The sequence below is a fragment of the Notechis scutatus genome, chromosome 3, assembly GCF_049901735.1.
Source record: "Notechis scutatus isolate UNSWTSFEM ecotype Mainland chromosome 3, rNotScu1.2, whole genome shotgun sequence".
NCBI lineage: Eukaryota > Metazoa > Chordata > Lepidosauria > Squamata > Elapidae > Notechis > Notechis scutatus.
Window position 1 is genome coordinate 108176337 of NC_142011.1, and position 22037 is coordinate 108198373.

General features: G+C 35.9%; 1 protein-coding gene across 4 annotated transcripts; it reads right to left on the reverse strand.

The window, feature by feature from the left end:
- Positions 1–996: 996 nt before the first annotated feature.
- KLHL20 (kelch like family member 20) lies at positions 997–21961 on the reverse strand. 4 transcript variants are annotated; one of them, XM_026669167.2, is made up of 13 exons: positions 21744–21961; positions 20790–20896; positions 20369–20427; positions 17857–18430; positions 14902–15060; positions 14518–14612; positions 13988–14103; positions 9598–9781; positions 7754–7897; positions 7526–7686; positions 6760–6968; positions 5294–5400; positions 997–2754 (listed from the first exon to the last, which is right to left on the reverse strand). In XM_026669167.2, exons 3-13 carry the CDS (start codon positions 20389–20391, stop codon positions 2670–2672), a joined length of 1857 nt encoding a protein of 618 aa, XP_026524952.1. In that variant the 5' UTR covers positions 20392–20427; positions 20790–20896; positions 21744–21961; the 3' UTR covers positions 997–2669. The 4 variants fall into 4 exon arrangements, with proteins under 4 accessions (XP_026524952.1, XP_026524953.1, XP_087817042.1 ...); XM_026669168.2 differs by having other exon boundaries at positions 7526–7659; positions 21744–21951; XM_087960916.1 differs by lacking the exon at positions 20790–20896 and having other exon boundaries at positions 7526–7659; positions 21744–21939.
- Positions 21962–22037: the final 76 nt, after the last annotated feature.

Sequence of the window (22037 nt, forward strand, 5' to 3'; positions counted from 1 at the left end):
TTATTTTACACCATTTGCATCACTTGTTCTTGAATTTTGTTCCTGATTTCTGTTTCGTTTAACTATTCTTTTTGTTACATTGTAATTACTGAGTGTCTTTAGACTGGTGACATAAAAACTGAATAAAAGAATATAGATTACAAGTTTGAATAGTTAATCTTGCTATAACTTTTTCCCAACACAGGAAAGCATAATCTTGACTATTGCAACATGCTCTAAATGGGGCCGCCCTTTTAAAGTATCCGGAAGCTTCAATTGGTTCAAAATGCAGTGACCCATATGGTTTTGTGCAGGCTTAAATGTGCACGTCATCTCTTCTGTGGGAGCTGCCTTGATTGCCAATTTGCTTCCAGATCCAATTCAAGGTGCTGGTTGTCACCTTTAGAGCCCTACACGGCTTGGGGTGAAGTTATTTCAAAGGCTATCTTTTTCTGGAGAGGCAGGGAATGCAATGGGTCCTTTCTCCTAAGGAGGTCCATCTAGTGGGACCAAGAAGAAGGGGCTTTCTCCATGGTGGCTCCCTCCCTATGGAACATCATACCTACACAGATAAGATTCAACTCCACTTTGACACTCTTTCATAATGCCCTGAAGACCTGGTTTTGCCAATGGGTCCAGCAAGCCCAGAGCAGGATGGAGCCCATCAAATGGCTTGTTTGATTGTTGTTGCCACCAGGGTGGGGTGGGACTGTTGTGATTGATTTTATATGTTGTTTTTTTATTGTTGTAAGTTGTCTGGAGTAATTGAAAGTAAGACCATATAAATTTTCTTAAATAACTGGGGACAACTTAGTTTTCAATCCTTTTTAGGTTTCCTGCAATTCTTGTCTATTACAATAGCATAACACTACTGATGAAAAAAGAAAATATACAAAAGAAAAGTTTACTGAGAGTACATATATTGACTGACCTATGTAAAAATTCATATCTAGAATAAACAAAATTCTTTGAGTATTACAATATAAATTTGGCAAATACAGGAATCATGAGAGAACATAATACTCACACAGATTTTATTTAATAACACTATACAAGTTAACATGCTAGAAAAAGCATGATATGTAAACAATTGTTTACAGAATACTTTTTCTTCATAAAGGTGCAAATGTTTAATATGTAAACACAAGAATGCCAACCTTTAGGGTAAAAGGTTTTATCTCAAGTAATGCCTCCCCAAATTTGATTTGTGATTCTCTACCCCATCCCAATTTATGAATAGATATAATAGACATTGAAGATGCTTGAGTTTATAAACAAAGTTGTTTCTTATAAAGGTGAAACAGGACACTTCAGTGTCACTTGGTTTTTCCCAGTGGTTATAATCCACCAAGATCAAAGCAGTTCATCCATTCTTTTTTAGCTTTTGGAATTACAAGAACTGGCTAGTGTTGTGGGATGTATCAAATTAAGAATTGTTGTCACCCAATTCAGATATAAGCTGTACATAGATATCCTGCATCTGATTCAGCTGCAATGCTGGCACAGTTGTAATAAATATATTTTTACAATCCAATTTTCATAAACTGTCCTAACCCCCTCCCTCCCAACAGAATAAAACTACATCTTAAGGATAAATATGAAAAGCTAAACTGAAAGTCCTAATGTTCTAATCACTTCTTTCAGAAGCATAGTAAGGCTGGCCTTCTTATACTTTAGAATCCAGAAATTCAGGCATTTAAAGCAGAATAAGCATAGTACCTGAGGCTAAAGTGGGAATTTATTTTATTTCCTATTAATTATTAAGGATACTTTCCCCCCTTTCTTTAACCCATACTGCAAGATTACTGTCCAGATTTGCGTTTGGGTATTAGAGAAATGTTCCCACTATGCCAACAGTGAAATGCATCTAAGAGTCACACTCATTTCAGTAAAATTAATGGCACTAAATAAAAGTAGATCTGGATTCCTGAATTGCTTCTGTTTAGTTTTGTGGAAACCAACTAATAAATTGTGCTAAAAGTTCCATATTCCTATTTCTTGTTCCAATAACTAGATCATGAATTTGCAATACTTTGTACTTGTTGCAATTTTCTAAGTAACACTTATACCCTTATTTAACAGCTTGTGTGCTTGTGTGTGTGTGTATGTGTAATGAATTAAATGGAGTAAGTCTCAGATTTAAGAAAACTGTTCAATATTATCAGTACAATGTGTTTTAAAATCTATCACTCATCCTGCTGAAATGAGTAGGGTTAGGGTTAGGTTGTATGCCATTTTCTTTACAACAAGGCAGATGCAGAAGACCATCTGGCTTTATTACATACTTTCTGATCAAGGCAAATGATGTTTATAGAAACATTGCTCTTACAGCTTGTCACTTCTTCACACAGGTTCACCTCTTTGAAAGAACTCACATGTATCTGGGATCTTAGACAATGCTTGACGTAACAGTGGATTCCAGTTCCAACAGAAAGATTATATTAGGATAGGAAGATAAATACAAGGAAATTACTGTTCCAGGGAGTTTTCTGCAGTTGGGTAGCATGTTCTTCCTTAATTGTAGCAGAGAAGAGAGCAAACGTTTGAATATCCACTGCAGTTCCAAAGGAAGAGGCACAGCAAGAACATAAGTGATCTCATTTTACTAGAGTCTTGAAAGGTTCTTAAGTTACCTAACACAAATGTTTCAGTTGGAATGAAGAAACAAGCAAAATTTTCCCTTTGGCTTTTTACCATATATGGGATTCGCAGTGTGTCATTTTGATAACCCCCACACCACCTCCAAGTCGACGATAGTTCATTCCTCCATACAGCCTGCAGAAGAAATGGTATGCTTATTCTTCTATAACAAAATGTATATGAATCAGAGATAAGACTGCTGAAAAGTCTAAAACTGAGGATTCTAAAAATAATTAAATTAGAAAATGAGATACAGTCAATTTATATTAGATGCATGGAAATTTACATGATGCTTATAAGTCAACGAGCTTGTGTAAGAAGTTCATGAGGTTTTTCATCATATCCTCATAAATGTTACACTTTTAATTCTAATTTTATTTACTTACTATGATGAATAAAATTAAAATCTGGATGAAATAAATTGCAATAATAAAAATGTATTAAAATCATAAAACCAGATGAAATGCCATACTGAATAAGAAATTTTTTAGCAAAAACGTTGGTTTTTCCAGGCAAATTTTAAATTATTTTAGAAGATCAGTTATTGATTATACCTTATTAATTAATCAAAGCATACATGATTTTTCCTTTACACTGTGATTAGAACACATGTTAAGCCATGAGTAATCAAGGTTTATTGAACAAACTTAAGGTGTCAATATGTTTGATAAATTGAAGGTTCGCTTTCCTTTTTTAAGAAGTTATTTTCTTGCATTCGTCTATGAATTAGTTAAAAGTTTGGGCAAAGCTAAAAAGTTGGGAATAAGTTAAGAAAAAAGTAACATACTCATATATGCTACAATGCAGTTGGTAAACTAATAACATCTCTTGCATGTTCTCAGATTTTCCTCATACAATTTGATTAGCAGAATATTTTTAAACTTTGAATATACCTTGCATATACCAAGTTAAAGGTATCTGTGTCTGAGATATTTCTGCACATTTTATTTAAGGTAAAATCTTCAATATCTGCGAATGTCTATCAGCAATAAGACAAATGACTTAACAATGTCTTTTTAGTTTTTTAATTTTCTGGTCTACACTTCAGTTTTAACTTTTTTACATCTGTTAATTTTGTTATGCTGCCAACTAGTCTGTATTGATTTTCTAAGAACACAGTTAACAGGTATAAGTGATAAAAGAATGTTAATTCTTGCCCCGGGAAATTATTTTACCCATTTATCTATTAACTTGATATGAATAGAACTCATTCTTTATGACCAGTTACTCTAAAACCTGGTACTGTTTTGAATTAATGTAGATCCTCTAATCTAAACCTAATTTCATATTTTTATTTTATTTATTTTTATTTGATTTGATTTGTCAATTGCTTACAAGATAATAGGTATAAGTATAAACATAGTGATGAATACATGGATACATATAAGAAAAATAAAAGAAACAATAGGACAAGGACAGTTGGTGCGCTTATGCACGCCCCCTACAGACCTCTTAGGAAAGGAGTGAGGTCAACAGTAGACAGTCTAAGGTTAAAGTTTTTGGGGTTTGGGAAAGAAATATTGGAAACTACTTTTTCTACAGTAGATTCTTTGAAAAGAGAACTATTATCCAACGTGCACAAGTCAATCAAACATCTCTTCTTAAATGTCCTGCATGTTCTATTTGGAATTTTTCCCCCCAAAGGGATCTATTTAACCCAATTATGCCTTCAAAGAAATTAGAATTCCAGAATAGCTCAGTTTGGGCATTAAGAAAAGCTGGATTTCACAACCGATATAATTCTCTTATAATAATTTATTTCATGTAAGAATAAATGACTTTGGAAGATAATACGTGTTACCTTTGTGGAGTTCCTCTGGTATTAACTGTATACATTGGCACTACTTTAATCAAACACACTTCCATTTCAGAAATCATAGATCATGAATTCTGAGAGTGTATTGCTCCTGCCCATAAACCCACAGTGGGTGCTTTGTACAGACATTATGCCACACCAGAAATTTGTTTTACTTGGCTTTGGTTAAATGCATAAGGAGTTGGGTGTGTGTGTGTGTGTGTGTGTGTGTGTATGTAGATGATGCAAATGTGATCATGATGCAAATTTTGACTCTTAATTACTTGTATGCAAGTATAAAATGGCAGGGCTTGTGTTGTGATGTTACAATATGTTTTATATTTTGGCACCATCATGTTTAGAATTGGTCATCTGTAGTTTAGTACTGTGATGGCGAACCTATGGCACGCAATTTTTGGCACAGGAGCCGAAAAAGGTTAGCCACCACTGGTTTAGTATAATGTGTGAAATCAATCAGAGTATCTTGTACTCTCTAGATCAGGAGTTCTCAACCCCTGGGCCATGGCCCGGTTCTGAACTGCACAAGTGGTGGGCAAGTGTGCTTGTACAGGAATCTACATTTGCATGACTGGTGGGCACTCACGTGTGAAACTCCATTTCTCTGAGCAGTGGGTGCATGTACTTGTGTAAATGGAGCTTACGCACGCCAACTGCTTCTGCGGAACCATCTCTCTCCCCTCCCCCCCACCCCATCGGTCTACAAAGCTGGAACAGTTGGAGGTCCCTGCCATAGATTATAGTTTGTTTGTGAACTAACCCATTATTTTCAGGGGCTGATTATATATCAGAGAGATAACAAGGTGAAATAAATACAGTGTGACTTATGCCCTGCTTATCACTGTTCAAAATCTGGTTTACCTCCATGTGTTGGCATCGGGATCAAACACCTCAATAGTCTTCAAATATGTTGTGCCATCAAAGCCTCCCACGGCCATTAGTTGTCCATTCACTACAGCAAGTCCAACCTAAGAGATAATTAAGTCTGGTCTAGTGGTTAAGTTTGATGTAATGGTTAGGTTAATCACTCTCAGTCCAACTCACCTCATGAGTTGTAGTGGGGGAAATGGGAGGAGGAAGAAATATTAGTAACATTTGGTGCCTTGAATTATTTATCAAAATAATAAAGGTAGGATGTAGATAAATAAAAATATTTCTGTTAATTACATAAGCAAGAATGCTACAGTACAAATTTTTGATGTTCAGTGTTCTAAATTGCAAGTGTAGTGATGGCAGTTCCTGCAGTCCCATTGCCATTATTAACTGAATCCTACGGTCATTAGACAAGGCAACTTGCTGGCTTCCCACAACCAAAGTCAATGGAAAAGCAGACAGGAAGTTGCAAGTTCCAGGTTGGCAGGTTAGTAGATCAGTCGTTGCTGTGTGCAAGAGGAAATGAGAGGGTACTAGGATGCATGAGGGGCGTGGTGCAGGTCAAGCAGTCTACATAAGGGGATGTGCAAGAGGTGTGCAGCTCAAGGAGGAGCACAATGAACACTGATTGGTTAAAGTGCAAAGGGATGCGTAAGAGGCATGGTTGAAGAAGGTGCAAGACTACATGAGACAGCACAGATTGGGGAAGTGTGCAAGGAACAATCAGAAAATAGGTGCAGGTTGGGTGTGCAATGGTGTGAAGGAGGTGCAGCAAGAGTTGTGGAGGATCCACAAAGATGCTCAAATGGTTGACATGGCACAGATGCAGAAAGACAGGTTGGGGAGACTTACCCCAATGACTTGTAACCTTCCCTGCTGGCTTTCTCATTTACTTTCTGGAGAGGATGGCAGGGAAGATTGCAAACAGTGATGCCTGATTGTAGGGCACCTGGCAACCATTCAAAAGTACAAAAGGTGTCAAGTGCCTACACTGCATTCACATGACCGCAGGGATGCTGGGATGGCCAGATCTCAATGAAGTGGTTATAACCACCATTCATCCAGTGCTATTATAACCTTGAATGGTCGCTGACCCAATGGTCATAGGTCAAGGACTAGCTGTAATTATTTTCATGCACACTTAAAACAGTTGGAATAGTAACTTTGCACAGTTCATGTTATTGCTTAAGTTTCATTTATACTGTAACATACAGTATCCAAAGATCTCCCATTAAAAATGATCTTATACTGTGTAATCTGATACTTTATAAATAATTATTATAGTGCATATCAACATGGAGCAGGGTTCTAAGTTCAATACTGTGCTACCTTTTCCTTTTCCAAATTCTAACTTTTTAATTGCAACTTTTGCACTCCTCTTACTACTGGGTCTCAATACTGGGCAGTCTAATCATGATATGGAGAAATCGCAGTCAACCAACCAAAGGCCTTACCCCACTACGGCGTGATGTCATCGCTACCACAGGAGACCACTGGTTAGTTCTGGGATTATATCGCTCAGCACTGCTAAGTTCAGTAGTATCATCTCTGCCTCCCACAGCATAGATCATATCTTGATACACGGCACACCCTAGGTGCTTACGTCGAGTTCCCATAGGTGCAATTGTATGCCAGCGATTCTCCTGGGGATTGTAGCGTTCCACTGTGGATGGTTTTTATGATACTGGTCAAACAATAAAGACATCTGACAATAGCAAAACACAATCTAAATCCACCTCCCCCATATCAACAAATTGTAGCAAAAGAATAATCAGAAGAACAGATGAGATATTGATAATTATCAAACTATAATCTAATTCAATATTCAGTTTATATTGGTAGCCCATCAGATGTTTCAAGCAACACAGAAGAGTGTTAAAAAAGTAGCTTGTACATATTTCTCAAATCTGGATATATACTAACTAAAAATTAGTTCTATTTAATTATCCTATCCTACACAAGCTTTTTAATCCTGAGGAACTTAATCACTCTTATTCAAAACTCTCAACTGAATTATCTGGAAAATCTGTCTATCAGATAGAGACAACCAATCTACTTACTAAAGAATAAATGAGGTATAACAACTTGGTAAAAAAATTAATCTTTCCTGCTGTGTTATAGGTTCATTTTTTCTCAATAACACTGATAACAATTGTTTCATTGTTCAATGACCCTGAACAACAAAGGTATGTAAGTAAATTGAGCTTCTATGGGAAATACCTGTGTTCAGAGGTGATGTCCCATCAGAGCCTCCAACAGCATACAGGAAACCCCCTAATACAGCCACAGCCACCCCAAGTCGCCTAGTACTCATGGAAGCTACACGAGTCCATTTGTTTTCTTTTGGATCATATCTGAAACAAAAAGAAGGAAACATCTCACTGCCAGTAAAAGTAATTCTGCTATCTTCCTTAAGGAACTCTGTTTCCAAGTTGATTTTTAAAATACCTTTCAACGATGTTAAGACAGGAAACACCATCCTGACCACCTACAGCATACAGATATCCACCAAGTACTGCCACTCCAACACTGGTTCTGCAGGTGCTGGTAGGTGCCACATCGCTGCTCCACTGATTGGTTTTTGGATCATATCTGGAAAAGAAAGATATATTTCAGGTCTTCATGGTAATCATCTTGTAAGTTCTCCTTTTCTTATGAGTTCTGTATTTTCTTCACTTGAAACTTGTGTTTTTCATCCATATTGTTAAGAGTTCACCTGGGCTGAGAATACTGGACTAAAAGCAAAACTTTGTTCAGAGTAGTATTTCTGATTCAGTCCAGAAGAGGGAGAAGAGAGGACAGAGGTGAAATTCTTTTTCTTTCTTTTGAAAACCTTCATTCCCTGATACATATATAATTCTCGCTGGATTATTCATGATTTTTAATATATGGTCCTGCTTATGAGTTGAATTTAAACTGTTGCTTTTAATGCTAATTTGTCATTGATCCTAAGATTGCTTATATTTTTAAACTGAATATTGTATCAATGTAAGCCATAGAGTGGAGAAATCTGTTAACTAAGAGCTGTATTTATATGTGGGGGCGGGGATGGAGGAAAGATGTTGCCAAATTGGCAGGCTCTTGTCACCCACATGATCCAAGTTACCATTTTCTGATTTTACTTTTTCAGGCTAGTGTGGCAAGATCTGGATTTGTTTCTTTGGCTTGTTTCTCTACTGTTTTACAAAGCAAACTTCTGGGATTACATTAAGGGTTTTGTACGGTGAGACGAAAATGCACAGCTTGTTTTTAGTCTGAAAACAGGGCATAGACTCCCTATTACTATTTTCAAAGCAATCTAAAATCCCTATACAGATACCCCTCGTTCATTTAGTGACCGTTCAAAGTTACAATGGCACCGAAAAAAGTGATTTATGACCATTTTTCATGCTTATGACCATTGCAGCATCCCCATGGTCACATGATCACCATTTAGATAGTTAGCAATTGTTTCTTGTTTATGATGGTTGCAGAGTCAGGTGATCATCATTTGCGACCTTCTGCCAAGCCAAGTTAAAGGGGAAGCCGGATTCACTTAACAACCATGTTACTAACTTAACTGCAATGATTCACTTAACGATTGTGGCAAAAGAAAGTACTAAAATGGGGCAAAATTGACTGAACAACTGTCTCACTTAGCAATAGAAATTTTGGGCTCAATTGTGGTCATGCGTTGACTACCTGTATTTTAATTTTTTTATTTTTTGAAAGGAAAGAAAAATCCTGAGTCATTTTAATAATACAAAAGCCATGTGAAGATAATTTCTACATCATATCTATTAAGTAGTATATTGGAATATAATTAGTAATTAGCATGATGATCTTAAAAAGTGTTCCTAATGGCTGAGACTGAACCTTTTATCCAGACTTTAACAGTCTCCAGATGCCACGACATAGACTTCACTTGTTTGGCCTGGGGTTGTGATATACAACTGGTATTATCCACATAATGGTGATAGCCAATCCCATGCCACTACATAAACTCACCCAATGGCTTCATATAGATGTTAAATAGAAAAGATGAGAGAGTTGAGTCTCGAGGACCCCCACAAAACAGGAGCTTGGAGTTTATCTCCCTTCCACCACTAACTGAAACTTCTTCTGGGTAAAGGAATAAAACCACAACACACTGTCACTGTTCCCAAGTCTCAGATACTATGACTTATGATATATATCTTGCTTTTCCATTAAATACATTATTTATTTATCCCTTAAATCAATCAATCATTGCTATAACGTTAGCAAGCACACACTGAAGAGCTTATGCTTTGTGTGATAAACCTAGAACTTACCTTTCTACACTATTTAGATAGGAAGAACCATCATGTCCTCCTACTGCATAAAGAAGATCATCCAAGACACTAACTCCAACACCACATCGTCTTTTGCTCATGGAAGCCACCATCCGCCACTCATTTGTTTGAGGATCATAGCGCTCAACACTGGAAATTGCATCTCCACTACACCAGCCACCCACTGAGAAAATCAAATTGGGAGAGAGTAAAATGGCAGACTATAATTAGACATATGGAGTGTGGGAGTAAGATATTTTGTATACATATATATACACATGCATAAACACACAAATGCATACACACATGCCTCTAAAGTGCATATTATACCCAGAAGGCAACGTCTGATGACCCTAGAGGAGAGAAAAACAGGTAACGGAAACAAGATTGTTATCTTTCCCTTGATGAGCAAAATAGGGATACAATTTAGAGGGAGCTAGTAAAGTATCAGATGAAAAGGCAGGCCTGAAGGCTCCTTAGAAAAAACAAAATACAGAGAAAGTAGGAGACCACGAGTTCAAGTTCTGCCTTAGCCATGAAAGCCACCTAGGTGACTTTGGGCCAGTCACTCAGCCCAACCCACCTCAGAATTGTGGGAAAAGGGGGTAACGTGTGTCAGATATGTCCATAGCTTATTTGTAAAAATAAAGGTGGATATAGATATTTAGTTGCACCTAGCTGCAAAAGCTTTGATTCCTTACTTAAGTGGGCATGTTTCCCACAACAGCCTGGCATAGTCGACAGGATCGGAAGGTCAGGAAAGTAGAGAATCTGCATTTGGCATACCCCTGACATGTCTCTGCCTTTGCCCTTTATCCTCTTGAGGACTCAACAGAAGCAAGTCCAGGATTCTGTAGGTAAGAATCTAAGTTATGATTCTGAATGGTGGTTGTGGATCTCCTCATTCTGACTATACAGGAACACGTAAAGGGGGACTTCCGGTTTGCAAGCCTTCGGCAGCGGCAGGGATTCGCGATACTGCACGATCCCTGCTGCACTCGCTGCCAAGGTTCCCCCGATCCGCTTGGATTTGGGGGATATAGCTGCCCCATAGGGGCAGCTGAAGACAGGGGGGATCCGGATAGGGGTTTGGGGGTGTCGCAGACCCCCTCCCCAGCCGGCAAAACCCCCTTTTCCCAAGGCGGAGGAGTGGCGGTCAGTAATGGCCGCCACGAAGAAACCTGCAGCCGGACAAGATTGTGCAGGAGGAAGAAAGTCGGAAGAGCTGTGAAAGTGGTTTTTGACCGGGATAAAGTAAAAGAAAGTACCCTGGAATTTGAAAGCTGCCAAAGATAAATTGTTTCCAGAGAGAGTTACAAGCGGCGAATGGAATTCTAAAAGGGAAAGTTTTTTTCTTTTCTTTCTTTTCATTCTCCTTCCTAACGTGACAGCGGATGGAACTATAAGAGAAATCAGAAAACCTGCATTGGAGGTAATTAAATGCTGAAGGGATAAGGATTTCTGAACGTTTCTTTTAAAAAAAATCTTTTTGCTGTGAGTGGGAAGGGAGAGGAAAAAAAATTGGAGCAAAGTTTGAAAATAAGGAGAAGATTGCCTAGTATTTTAAAGAGTTATTAAACATCAATAAGACTTCTAAAAGATACATTTTAAATGAAACTTTGTGACTAAACATTAACCCCAGAAAGAGAAAGTGAAGAAGGAGAAAGTACTTAAAAGAAACAGCTTATTTGGATTGCTTGGTGATTTTGGAGCTTCTGAACTATCTTTGATTAAAAGCACTTGGGTGGTTGTTTGGAAAAACCTTTTCTCTCTATAATGGCATCACTTGTGGATGGATTGAAACTTGAATACCAAAAATATAAAAAGGAAGAGCAAGAAGGGAAGGATTCTCTTGGCACTCTTTTTCAATTTCTAGAAATGACGGTTTGTACTTATGAAAAGCTGACTGCGCAACAGGATGACTGGGATAAAGAAGAAGCCATTTTTGATGAACAAGTGACTTTAGTTGGGGAAGAAAAGGAGAAAGAGAAAAAAGGAAAAGAGGACTTTAAGATTTGGAAAAACAACCAAAAAAGAGAAGAATAAGGTGAAAAGTGGATACTATGTTAGAAAATAACAGAAAGGAGGAAAGCAGAACAAAAGGGAGGTGGAGAAACACAAGGGTAAAGAGGGCAAGGAGAAGAATAAGCAAGGGAGAACGAGAAGCCTCAATGGTGGGGAGCAAGATGCAAAGAAACAAAAGTCTTTTAGAGATAATGGGTAAACTTTATTGAAAAAGGGATTCTGGAAAGGTACATAAGATTGTATTTTTATATCTGTACTTAGAAATAATCTTAGAAAATTGGAAATAATAAGTAATTTAAAATCTGATAAAATGTTTAGTAAATAAATGGGAGAATTGTACTAGGAGAAGGGGGAACATTTTAACGAAACAATGATATAAAATATGTGATGTGGGGGGAAATAACTATGGAAAGCATGAGTGTTCCCATAAAGGCATTATATTTAATTGAAATGGGTAAAATGTTTAAGAAGATTAATGATTAGATGGTGTTATCCCAGTGAAATTTTTTGTGAAATGAGAGATTTGAAGTAGGAGAAGGGGGAACATTCTAATGAAATAATGATTTAAAATATGTGATGTGGGGGGGAAATAACTATGGAAAATTGGTCCTCATAAAAGTATGATATTCAATTGAAAAGTAATGTGTTAAGTGTTTAAGATATAAATGAATATTAATACTAATGAATAGATTTGTATTGGCATTGTAATATTGTATAATTTTAGAATGTACCAAACAGAATCCCAATGTAAGTTATGTATTTTATATTAAGTATTATAAATGTAGGGGAAAGAGACAAAGGCGTCATACTCCAATTAGTGTACAGGAGAAGTTTTGTTTAAAGAAGAAAGATAAATGGATAAAACAGAACAGACAAAGAATAATAAATATTATGATTTGAATTGAGATGAGATAAATAAAATAAAACTAAGAAAATTTAAAAGAGATGAGAAGCTATATAGAAAATTGAAAATGGTAATAAGATATGGAATGGTATACAAAATGAATATGAATTTGAATTTGTGTCTGTACGAAGAATTGTAACCCGGGACTAAGCAACTTTCAGAAAAGATGTTTTTTATGTTTTTATGTTTTGTGTTTTTGTGTGTTTATGTTTGATTGAGCTAATAAAACCTTGGAGGAATGTTAGAAGAGGACAACTGAGAATAAAAGATAGAAGAGAATAAAGCAAGTCAGAAGGAAAAATAGGTATAGTGAATAAAAACATATAAAATAGATAAATATAGAAAAGAAATATAATTGAATAAAAGTAAAGGGAGAAATAATGAGAAACTTGAAAGGATATGTATGTGTTTATAAGGAGATGTGCCAATGGTGTATAAAATGTTTTATTTGTTTTGTTAAAATTTACAAATAACTTTCAGAAAAGAGGTTTTATGTTCTTATGTTTCATGTTTTGTATGTCTTTAAAAATTAATAAAATTTGTTCAAAAAAAAAAAAAAAAGGAACACGTAAAGGGCAGTGAGGACTCGTGAGTGAGCCAACATACAGTAGAACCTCTGATCATGACCATAATTCGTTCCATAACTTTGGTCGCAACCCGATTTGGTTGTGACCTGAACCCAATTTTGGAAATTTGGCGCTTACAAAAAAAAAAAATGGTGCAAAAGGGGAAATCAGCCGTGAAAAAAGAAAGTGATTTTTTTGGTTGGAACCCAATTTGATCATGATCAGAAGCATTCATGACCAGAGGTTCTACTATATTTTAGATATAAGTGTAGCAGTGACCAGGGGGACAAAAGGGTAGCAGTTTTTATCTACTGTCCTAACTGCATTGACTGGTATGTTTCTGTCCACTGATAAATTCCTGCCTGTATACCAGGACCAGGTGGTTCTCCCTTCCATCCACCCTCACTTATGGAACTAGAGGGATTCCCCTGTGACCTCTGCATTATGAAACACAAAAAAAAGATTCTCGTCTCTGTAGGGCTATAAGAAGTTATATGCACGAGTTTAAGTGAGAAAATTAAAAAGGCACATCAACCACAGTGCAGGAAACCACATGCAGCAAATAATGTGTACTCCAAAATGTATTAGTTCTATCTACTATTCTGCCTTTTATATTTTCTTTTATTGCAGGATTTCAAGGTAACACAGCCAGATCACTTTTACTTTTGTTACTATAACTCTTTTGGCTAAGCTTTTCCTCTTTTTTATCCTACTTTCAAATTTCTGATTGAGGAACCTGCATTTTGTAAGACACATTGTGAATTTTGCAACACACCATAGTCTTATATTTTTTCTCAAGTAAGAAAAACACAAGGGATTTCTTGGGATTTAGGAAGAAAGCAAAGGCTCTTCACAACTGACAAAAATGCTGAGAACTAAAGACATGTATGCATACCTGCAAAGAGCACCTCTCCACAACGGATGGGTTTGCGTGGTCGAGTTCTAGGACCCTGCATCAGTGGTCGTTCTTGGGGCAACAGCAGGTAGTTCTTAGCTTCATCTACTAAATCCCTACAAATAAATTAAAACACAACCCAAGGAAAAATTAGTACAGCTAATCTGAAATATAATTATTAATATTGATGGTATTGCTTTATATTGAAAGATGGAGCACAGCACTTTGCCAGCTGAGTATTTTTCAAGCTTTACATTCTGAAAAGTTTTCCTTTTTACATTTACTGTCTGAAAATGTTAGTTTTCTTGAAGAAACACCATGCCAGTTTTTACTGATCTTCTCAGTGTACAAGAAATGCATACTTTGGTCTACATATGTACAGTATTTGTTGATAGAAAAGATGTCAAAGATGTTTTTCTAATAAGCAAGTCTTAAGAAAGAAAACATTAAAAAGTGCTATAGACTCATAGTAATTTTTAACAGAACAACTTCACAATTTTATATTAGGATATTTGTTAGTAAAGACTTACCTACATTCTTCATCACTTTTAATGAGGGGATCAGAACCAACTGTGCCCACCAAAAACTTTGGACTAAGCAGTGGCAAGCGGACATGTTGCAAAACCTGTCAATCAACAACAATGGATTAAAAATTTGATGCTCTCCTACTCGGGCAGACTTAGCAAGCTCCAATGATCAAATTAAGTGTGGACTCAGAGCTTTGGGTATCGCCTCATAGAGAATAAGGCTGAATGAATTGCTATTTCACATTCTGCTACATTATCAAACAAACTACTCTTTTTTTTGTTCATATTAACAAACAACACTGTAAATAAGTAATAAAGAAATGTATATCCTGCAAAATAGCACATTTGCATATGTGCAATCATGTAAGAAATGTATTTGGGATGTACTTGAGGAAGCTGCGGGCGCCTTTCTTGAATGCTGTATTTGACCCAAGCCATGACTGCGTTGAAGACTTGTTCTTCGCTCCGGACATTGAGTTCATCACTGGAAATGATGTCAATAAGCTGATTGGCTGGAAGCAGCATGAATTCTTCACTTTCCATCACCTATAATAAGATTTTAAAATAAGCAGAGCCATTTCAAAATGGAGAAGTTCTGTTGAAAAAATATTTCGACACCTTTTGCTTTTGCATATTTCATCTTAAGCATTTCATAATATATCTAAAGCACCATTTTACATACAATAAATTTTATATAACAAATATTATTTACATTAATTAAGCCATCAATATAAATTATCTAAGTTCAAAATCAGTATGGGTCATTAAGCAGAATCATTTGCTTTGATTCCAGAAGCATTAATTAAGATGTTTGCCAACTATGTGTTAAGAGTGGCCTTTGCAGAGTTGTCCTTATAGGTCTTGATTTCTCCATTTGTAATCAGGAAATAATGGCAACCCAAAATGCTATTGAGAGAATAAATCATTTCAATAAAGCAGTTATATTTGTAATATGGACAAAAAAAGTACAGAGAGCCTAAAACAAAATTAAATTACCCAATGTACTGTAGGAAGGTGTAAAAAAAAGCTTCTGTCAGAGTGCCTCAGGGTTACAAGACAGACTCACTTTATCCCACCTCCTTTTCATTTGCTTTCTCTAAATATACACACAGGAGCTGTGTACCTCAGAGGGATTCAGACTGCAAAAGCTGCCAAGCACTAAAGTGGTGCAAAATACAAGCTTCTGACAAACTGCAAACATGTACAAATGCATTCCCTCTCTAGGCCCTCAGTGGAAAACAACTTTTTCCAAAGATAGAAGAGAATCCATAACATTTCTATTATATACAGAACGAAGAAAAATATATTATTTTGCCCCACTGGAATCAGGTCAATTGAAGGAACTTTCTGAAATCTCTTTTTTGGTCTGCTTTTCAGAAAGAGCAGTACAAAATATAACAATTGTACAAAACTTTACACCCTCTAATCCCCAGGCCCCCAGGCAGGTAGGATAAAATCACTTAACATAAGAACTATAATAGTTTTAAAAATAAAACCATCTCTAGAGTTTTACTGAGGAGAAGATCGAGATTGCCTTGCTCTCTTCCATAAGCTGAATGCATTTAGCAAATGGGGAAGTCCTTACTTTATCTTTTTAAAAGATCCAGCTGACCTTATAACACAGAAATTCCATAGGGTTTTTTAAAACCAAATAATACATTGTATTCTAATTATGTTCTAATTGTAATTGTGAACATTTTAGGATTTCTTGGTGAAGGGTAATATGTAAACAACCTAAATAAATAATAAAACATTCGAGTAGATAGCTTTTTCTGCAACTGTGGCTGCAAAGTATCATTCATTGGAGTTGTTTTAATAGAGGCTGGACAATCAATTGTTGGGAATGCCAGGATCGCAACTTCTGGACAAGATTATTTCCAATATCCCTTCCTTTACATTCTATGATTCAATTCCTTTTATAAAGTTCTATTGTTTACTAAGCATATTATAGATTTCAAATCAGTTTAAGACTTTTGTTAACATTTTTTTCAAGTATCTCTTTTTCTCATATAATAAATACATCAGAGTTGAAACAAAAATAATTTTTTATTTGAACACCATATGACTTGTAAAAGTAGTGTCCCTGCCCATTCATCAGTACTTGCAGGGTCACAATTACATTTGGCTGACGGGGTCCCAGTTATACCTGTATTTTATACATGGATATAATCTTTTCCCAATGAGCTAATCTAAACAAGAAGATAAATTATTTTATAAAGATTATGGATATTTCCATTATTCACTTCATAGATCACCACATATCAAGCTGCATTTAACTATGTATAGGAAATGCACTGTGAAAAGTAATCCATGCTCAATTAATTTATTTATTAATAACAAATGATTATTAATAATTAACATAAATTCTTTTAGAATTATAAAATAGTATAAAATAAAATTTTTTATTAAAAAAATCATAAAATAACAATTACCAATGCTGAAATTCAGCTACATATGGCCCCAGACCAATGTTCTGGGTTGTTTCCTTTATGGTTGTAAAATTATTGTTCAAAGAATATTATTTTCACTTAGTAGTAGTAGTATTAATTTCCATCAAAATACAATATTATAGCAAGTGTTTTTTCTGTACTCAGTGTAGCACTCTATCAACCAATTCTACATAACTCTCTTTCTCAAGTTAATAAAAATTGAGGAAGTCCCCCAAATGAAAAATCTATAATTGTTCTCAGTCAAGATACATTTGTTCTGCTCCAAAATATTTATGATATTTATAGTGAGCAATATCAAAAAGAAAAACAGGTTACCATAATATGAGAATGTTTAAAATTTTTAGACTTGCAAGATGCATGTAGTTTTAAGGATTGGTCTATGCAAAATAGTATATACAATTTAAATTAAGAAAAAATTACGATACAAAGTCATCTACCCCTATTATGTCACACTCATTTTGAGTAATTATCACATTTTCTTTCAATTAAAGTAAAAAAAGTTCAAACATTAGATTCAACAAATAAAATACAGCGAAATGTTTTGAAATAAATGAGGAAAACAAATTTCAGTGTTCACCCATAATAAAATAATACAACTGTATTACAGATTAAGTAGCTAAAAATAAAGAACATAAGGAAAAAATAAAGGAATCCACAGAATCCCTACATGAAAAACCTTTGCTAACAGTATGCGGAATAAAGATTTTTTTAGCTCATGTCTATTTTTGCTAGATGAAACTTGTAATTGAAGAGAAGTTGGTTTTGCTTTGTTTTCTTCTAATGCTGAAGACTGTTCAAAAAACAATGAACCTTCACCTACTTCGGTACAGTTCATGTTGCCACTTACTTTCAATGCATATATTGAACAGATTTTAACTATAGGGTTACTCACCTCTTGAAAATTATGCTGAGTGAATTTATCAGCAATTCTAAGAAGTTCACGGCAAGAATGAGTATCAGCAAATGCTCGAATGCCAAGGCAATTGGAAGGATCCAACTGTCTTTTCAGAAACTCACAGCAGGCTTCTTGGATCTCAGCTAGTTGGAGAAGGCAAGCAGCTGGCAGTAAGGTCTGAACATTGCCCTCTTCTACTGTAATTTGGGAAGTATATGCAAAGTCAATAAGTAGTTCCATGGCCCTTTCATCAATGTCTCTGATCACCACCTCAGTCTGCCGGCTTTCTGCAAGTTCTCCTGTGAACATTGCTCGGAAGTAGGGGCTGCAGGCTGATAGGATGACTCGATGGGCATAGATTTTTTTGGCCCCCACAACCAGCACCACATCACACAGCTCCCGGTGCTTACGCAACAAATTGATAACCTCCAATGTTTGGCGAGGGTGCTTGTCTGAGATGTAAGGCATGCGAGCAGGTTGTGGCACTCCTTCTGGTAGTTTGTTGGGATCTCCAAGAGTGCAACGGCTTGTTACATCCATTCCGGTTTCACCTGCTCGATTACTTGTACACCTAATAAAGTAACAAAGCAGTGAGACCACTGGATAGAAAACATTACACCAAAAACATGAAGTGGACAAGAATTTATTAAATTATAAAGGAAAGGAAAGTGTCATAAGAAACTTCATCCTGACATGTTTTTGATAGAAGTAATTCAACAATGAAAAAACAGTAATGTAGCTATTTATAGACCTCTTTATTAAAAGGGAAAGTGGACCTATTGTAGCTGGAAACAAAATGGATGTAATACCAGATTTTCTTGTAGAATCCAAAGAGCCAAAGCTATGTGAAAACATTAAAAAGCCAAACAGAAACTATGAACAATTTGGGCTATCAGAGTTCTTTCTTTTTAAAAAAGCTTCTAGTTTTTTTCAAGACATTCAAACTTCAAAAAATATATTTATAATTAGGATGAGATGTATATTTTAATTATCCAATTTCCTTGATTTTTAACATAGAATCCAATGCAATGGGAGGGAATCTGGGGACTGTTTTATAGTTACTTCACATTATTTCCAATACTTGTAGAATTACTTGAAAATACGATACACTGATATTAATAGGATATAATATTGTTCAACTTTATGTACTATATCTTAACATGTCAGAAAGTGCTTGAGTTGTCATCATCAAATTGAGCAGACGATAAACTGCTGTTTGATGGATGCTTAGATTTCAATTAAAATATTTGTTTTCTGACTTGTTTGTTTATAATTTGAAAAAATAGAATTTGATTTTAAAAAATCTATTCATAACATCTCAAGTTAGAAAAAGAATAAGAAACAATATAAAACCAAAGTGGATCCATGGGATGTTTGCAATTTATAAAATGGTCAAAAAAAGAAACTAGTACAATGAGCATCCTTCCTCAAAAAGGAAAGTGACACAGTTTTAATGGGCTCTCTAAATTTTCTGTAAAAAGAGAAGTAAATTTTTCCTGAACGCCCTATATAAATCACAGTACAAAAAGACATGGGTAAGGGAAAAGAAGTCAAGATGTATCCATGGTTTATTTAACAATACATAGTGGCAATGTTTACAGGCATCCGAAAGCCAAATATATTGCAGCTTTGTTCAATGTGTGACCCTGACACTTGGTATTTCTGATACCAGAAGTCAAAGTTCTTTTAAGTCAAATATTGTTGAATCAGCCACCCAGAAGGTAAATCAGGTGAGCTTTATTTAAATGTTTACTATATCTTATCCATTATCCTATTTTAGATAGCTGTTGCATATTCAAGTTTTAATCTCAGTAACTTAGATCAGATTACTAATTAAATGATGGTGATTATTGTACATGAAGGCATGTAAATAGCTGTTAAGTTAAACCAATTATTATGCAGATACATAGGTAAGAATTAGTAAAGACCAACCTTTAAAGCAAACCTCATGGATATTTCCCAGTATAATTTCTCATTGTATTCTTCCAGCATTTTAGTTCCCAATCTAGTTTACAGTCCAGGAATTCCCAGATGATCTCCCATCCGAGTACTAACCAGGCCTAACTTAATAGGTTCCAAGACCAAACAAGATTGACCAAATGCTGCCAATTATTAAATGACACAGATGCAAAATTTAAATTTAGAGGATGCACAGAAGCATTTAAATGGGGATAGGCAACTTAATAATGCTTCTGCAGTCTCAAAAGTCATGACCAACTGTGAAAGATACTGACAGCTGTGATTCAAAAGCCATGAGAAGTTAGTTGTAGATCACTCATTTCTGCATCATTCTGTCTTTCCAAAATGCAGTGGCAACTGTAGTAGACCACTGTTCTCAGAGGAAAAGAGGACAAATGAAAAGCTTTAAAGTACTGTTGTCTAATAGATACAGATTAACAGAATTGGAAGGTACATTGTAGGTCATCTAGTCCAACCCTGATCTAGATTCTGTACATTGATTATAAAACATAATTTAGTATGATGTCACAATTCAATCTATTTTAATTACCTGCGCATTGGTTTTGTGTCCATGCACTGCAAAGAGAAGTCTTTAAATTATTGCTGACCCTGGGCAAAGAATAAAAACAAAACTATGTAACAAAAAGACAACTAAAATAGTTTGTTATGTATTTAAGAACTGATCAGATTTAAATTCTAAAATAAGTATTAACAATTTCCACCTATTCGTATTTTTTCGCAACTGATTCTGCCACTACTGCAACCATACTAAATCTATTTAATTCTAGCTTTATCTTATATAAGCATAATTTAATCTGATGAACAGACACTGGACTGTGCATAAACAACTGGGCTTTAGCACTGTATTCTAAAATAAAAATGTATACTTATTCCAACATATAAAACAAATATTTGTTCAGTTGTCATTATATGGATAAATCTGAAATTAAAAAGCAAGATTAATCACTCACCCTGTGATAAAACAGGTACAACAGAAGCCTAATAATAAATAATCCTTGCCTTCAACTCATTTTATCCACTGAAAACAGCAAGTTTGATGACTTTATCATCCAGATGCCTATAAATAAATTGCAAAGAATGTGAAATGGTTCCTCTAAAAAACCCATCATTGTTCTTGTCATCCGCATTGAAATAAATATTTGTTCACCTGGAATAGTTTAGATACCACATAACACTTCCAAAAGATTAGTTTCAGAGAGCAAAGCACATACAAGGGCTATCTAAATCAGTGAATATAACAGACTGGACACTGGATAAAAAAGGCAGATGTATTTACCAACTCAAAATGAATGCTTCTTAAAGCCTGCTTTTGATCCAAAAGATCTGTTTTGACAGTTGGGAGTCTCTCTGCCAGATATTGTTCATGCAATTACATTCATTCCCTCCCCCACAATCCTTCCCCAGCAAGTTAGGCACTTGTCCAGTATTCCTTCTTGTATTTCATTGGAAGTTCATTCACTTAACTTTTTCCATCCCCTCAACAAGACCTTTAAAAAGATATGGGGCGTGGCCATTATCTTCACATGGTTGGCGAAGGCGTAAGTATGGAGCTCTACTGATGATAGCTAATAAATTACAGGAGCGAAGCAGAGATTTCCTTTTCAAAGTGGTATGCAACCAATACTGTTTCCCCGGAAAGTGATCAACTACTACACGATTTATTTAATAAATTTAAACACCACTATCCCGGAGATCTCCTGATCCTGCTTGAGGTACCTTGAAAAAAGGCAGCTATCCGGGGGAAAACAACTGTACATGACGTGGATCTGATTTATTTTTGCTGGGTGTTTCTAATGTTAAATTTCAGCATGCCCTTCAGCCCAGGGTCTCGCCCCATCTTTTCTCCCCAATGATTCTTTTACAGCCTCCCCAAAGCACAAGCACGGCCAACCCTGGAAACTGACCTCCCGGGTGGAAGATAATGGAGCTTATTCTGAATTCCAGCGCCAGCAAGCCCAGAAGCCGTTGCAAGGAAATGCCATGTATCGGCAGGGACTCCGCACAGTATCTTTTGTAGTGGGTGGGAGGAACGCAGGACCTTCCCGACCACCACAGCCGCAATCATTCCCACAGTTCTCACTGGTGCCGGAAACTGTCTCTAGGCAGCACTCCACCCCACCAGATTTCACCCGCCGGAAGTAATCCTACAGCCTTAGTGTTCCGTGTAAGTACTTCAAGTGTCGGTTTAAGCGTTCCGG

Excerpts from the sequence above, each read along its gene's own strand:
- KLHL20 (XM_026669167.2), bottom strand. The coding sequence starts at position 20,391 with ATGGACACAAAACCAATGCGCAG. Across the intron at positions 9,782-13,987 it reads TGGAGAGGTGCTCTTTGCAG|TGGGTGGCTGGTGTAGTGGA; the intron begins GTATGCATACAT and ends TGATTTTCTCAG. Across the intron at positions 7,687-7,753 it reads TGTCTTAACATCGTTGAAAG|TGAGATGTTTCCTTCTTTTT; the intron begins GTATTTTAAAAA and ends TTTTACTGGCAG.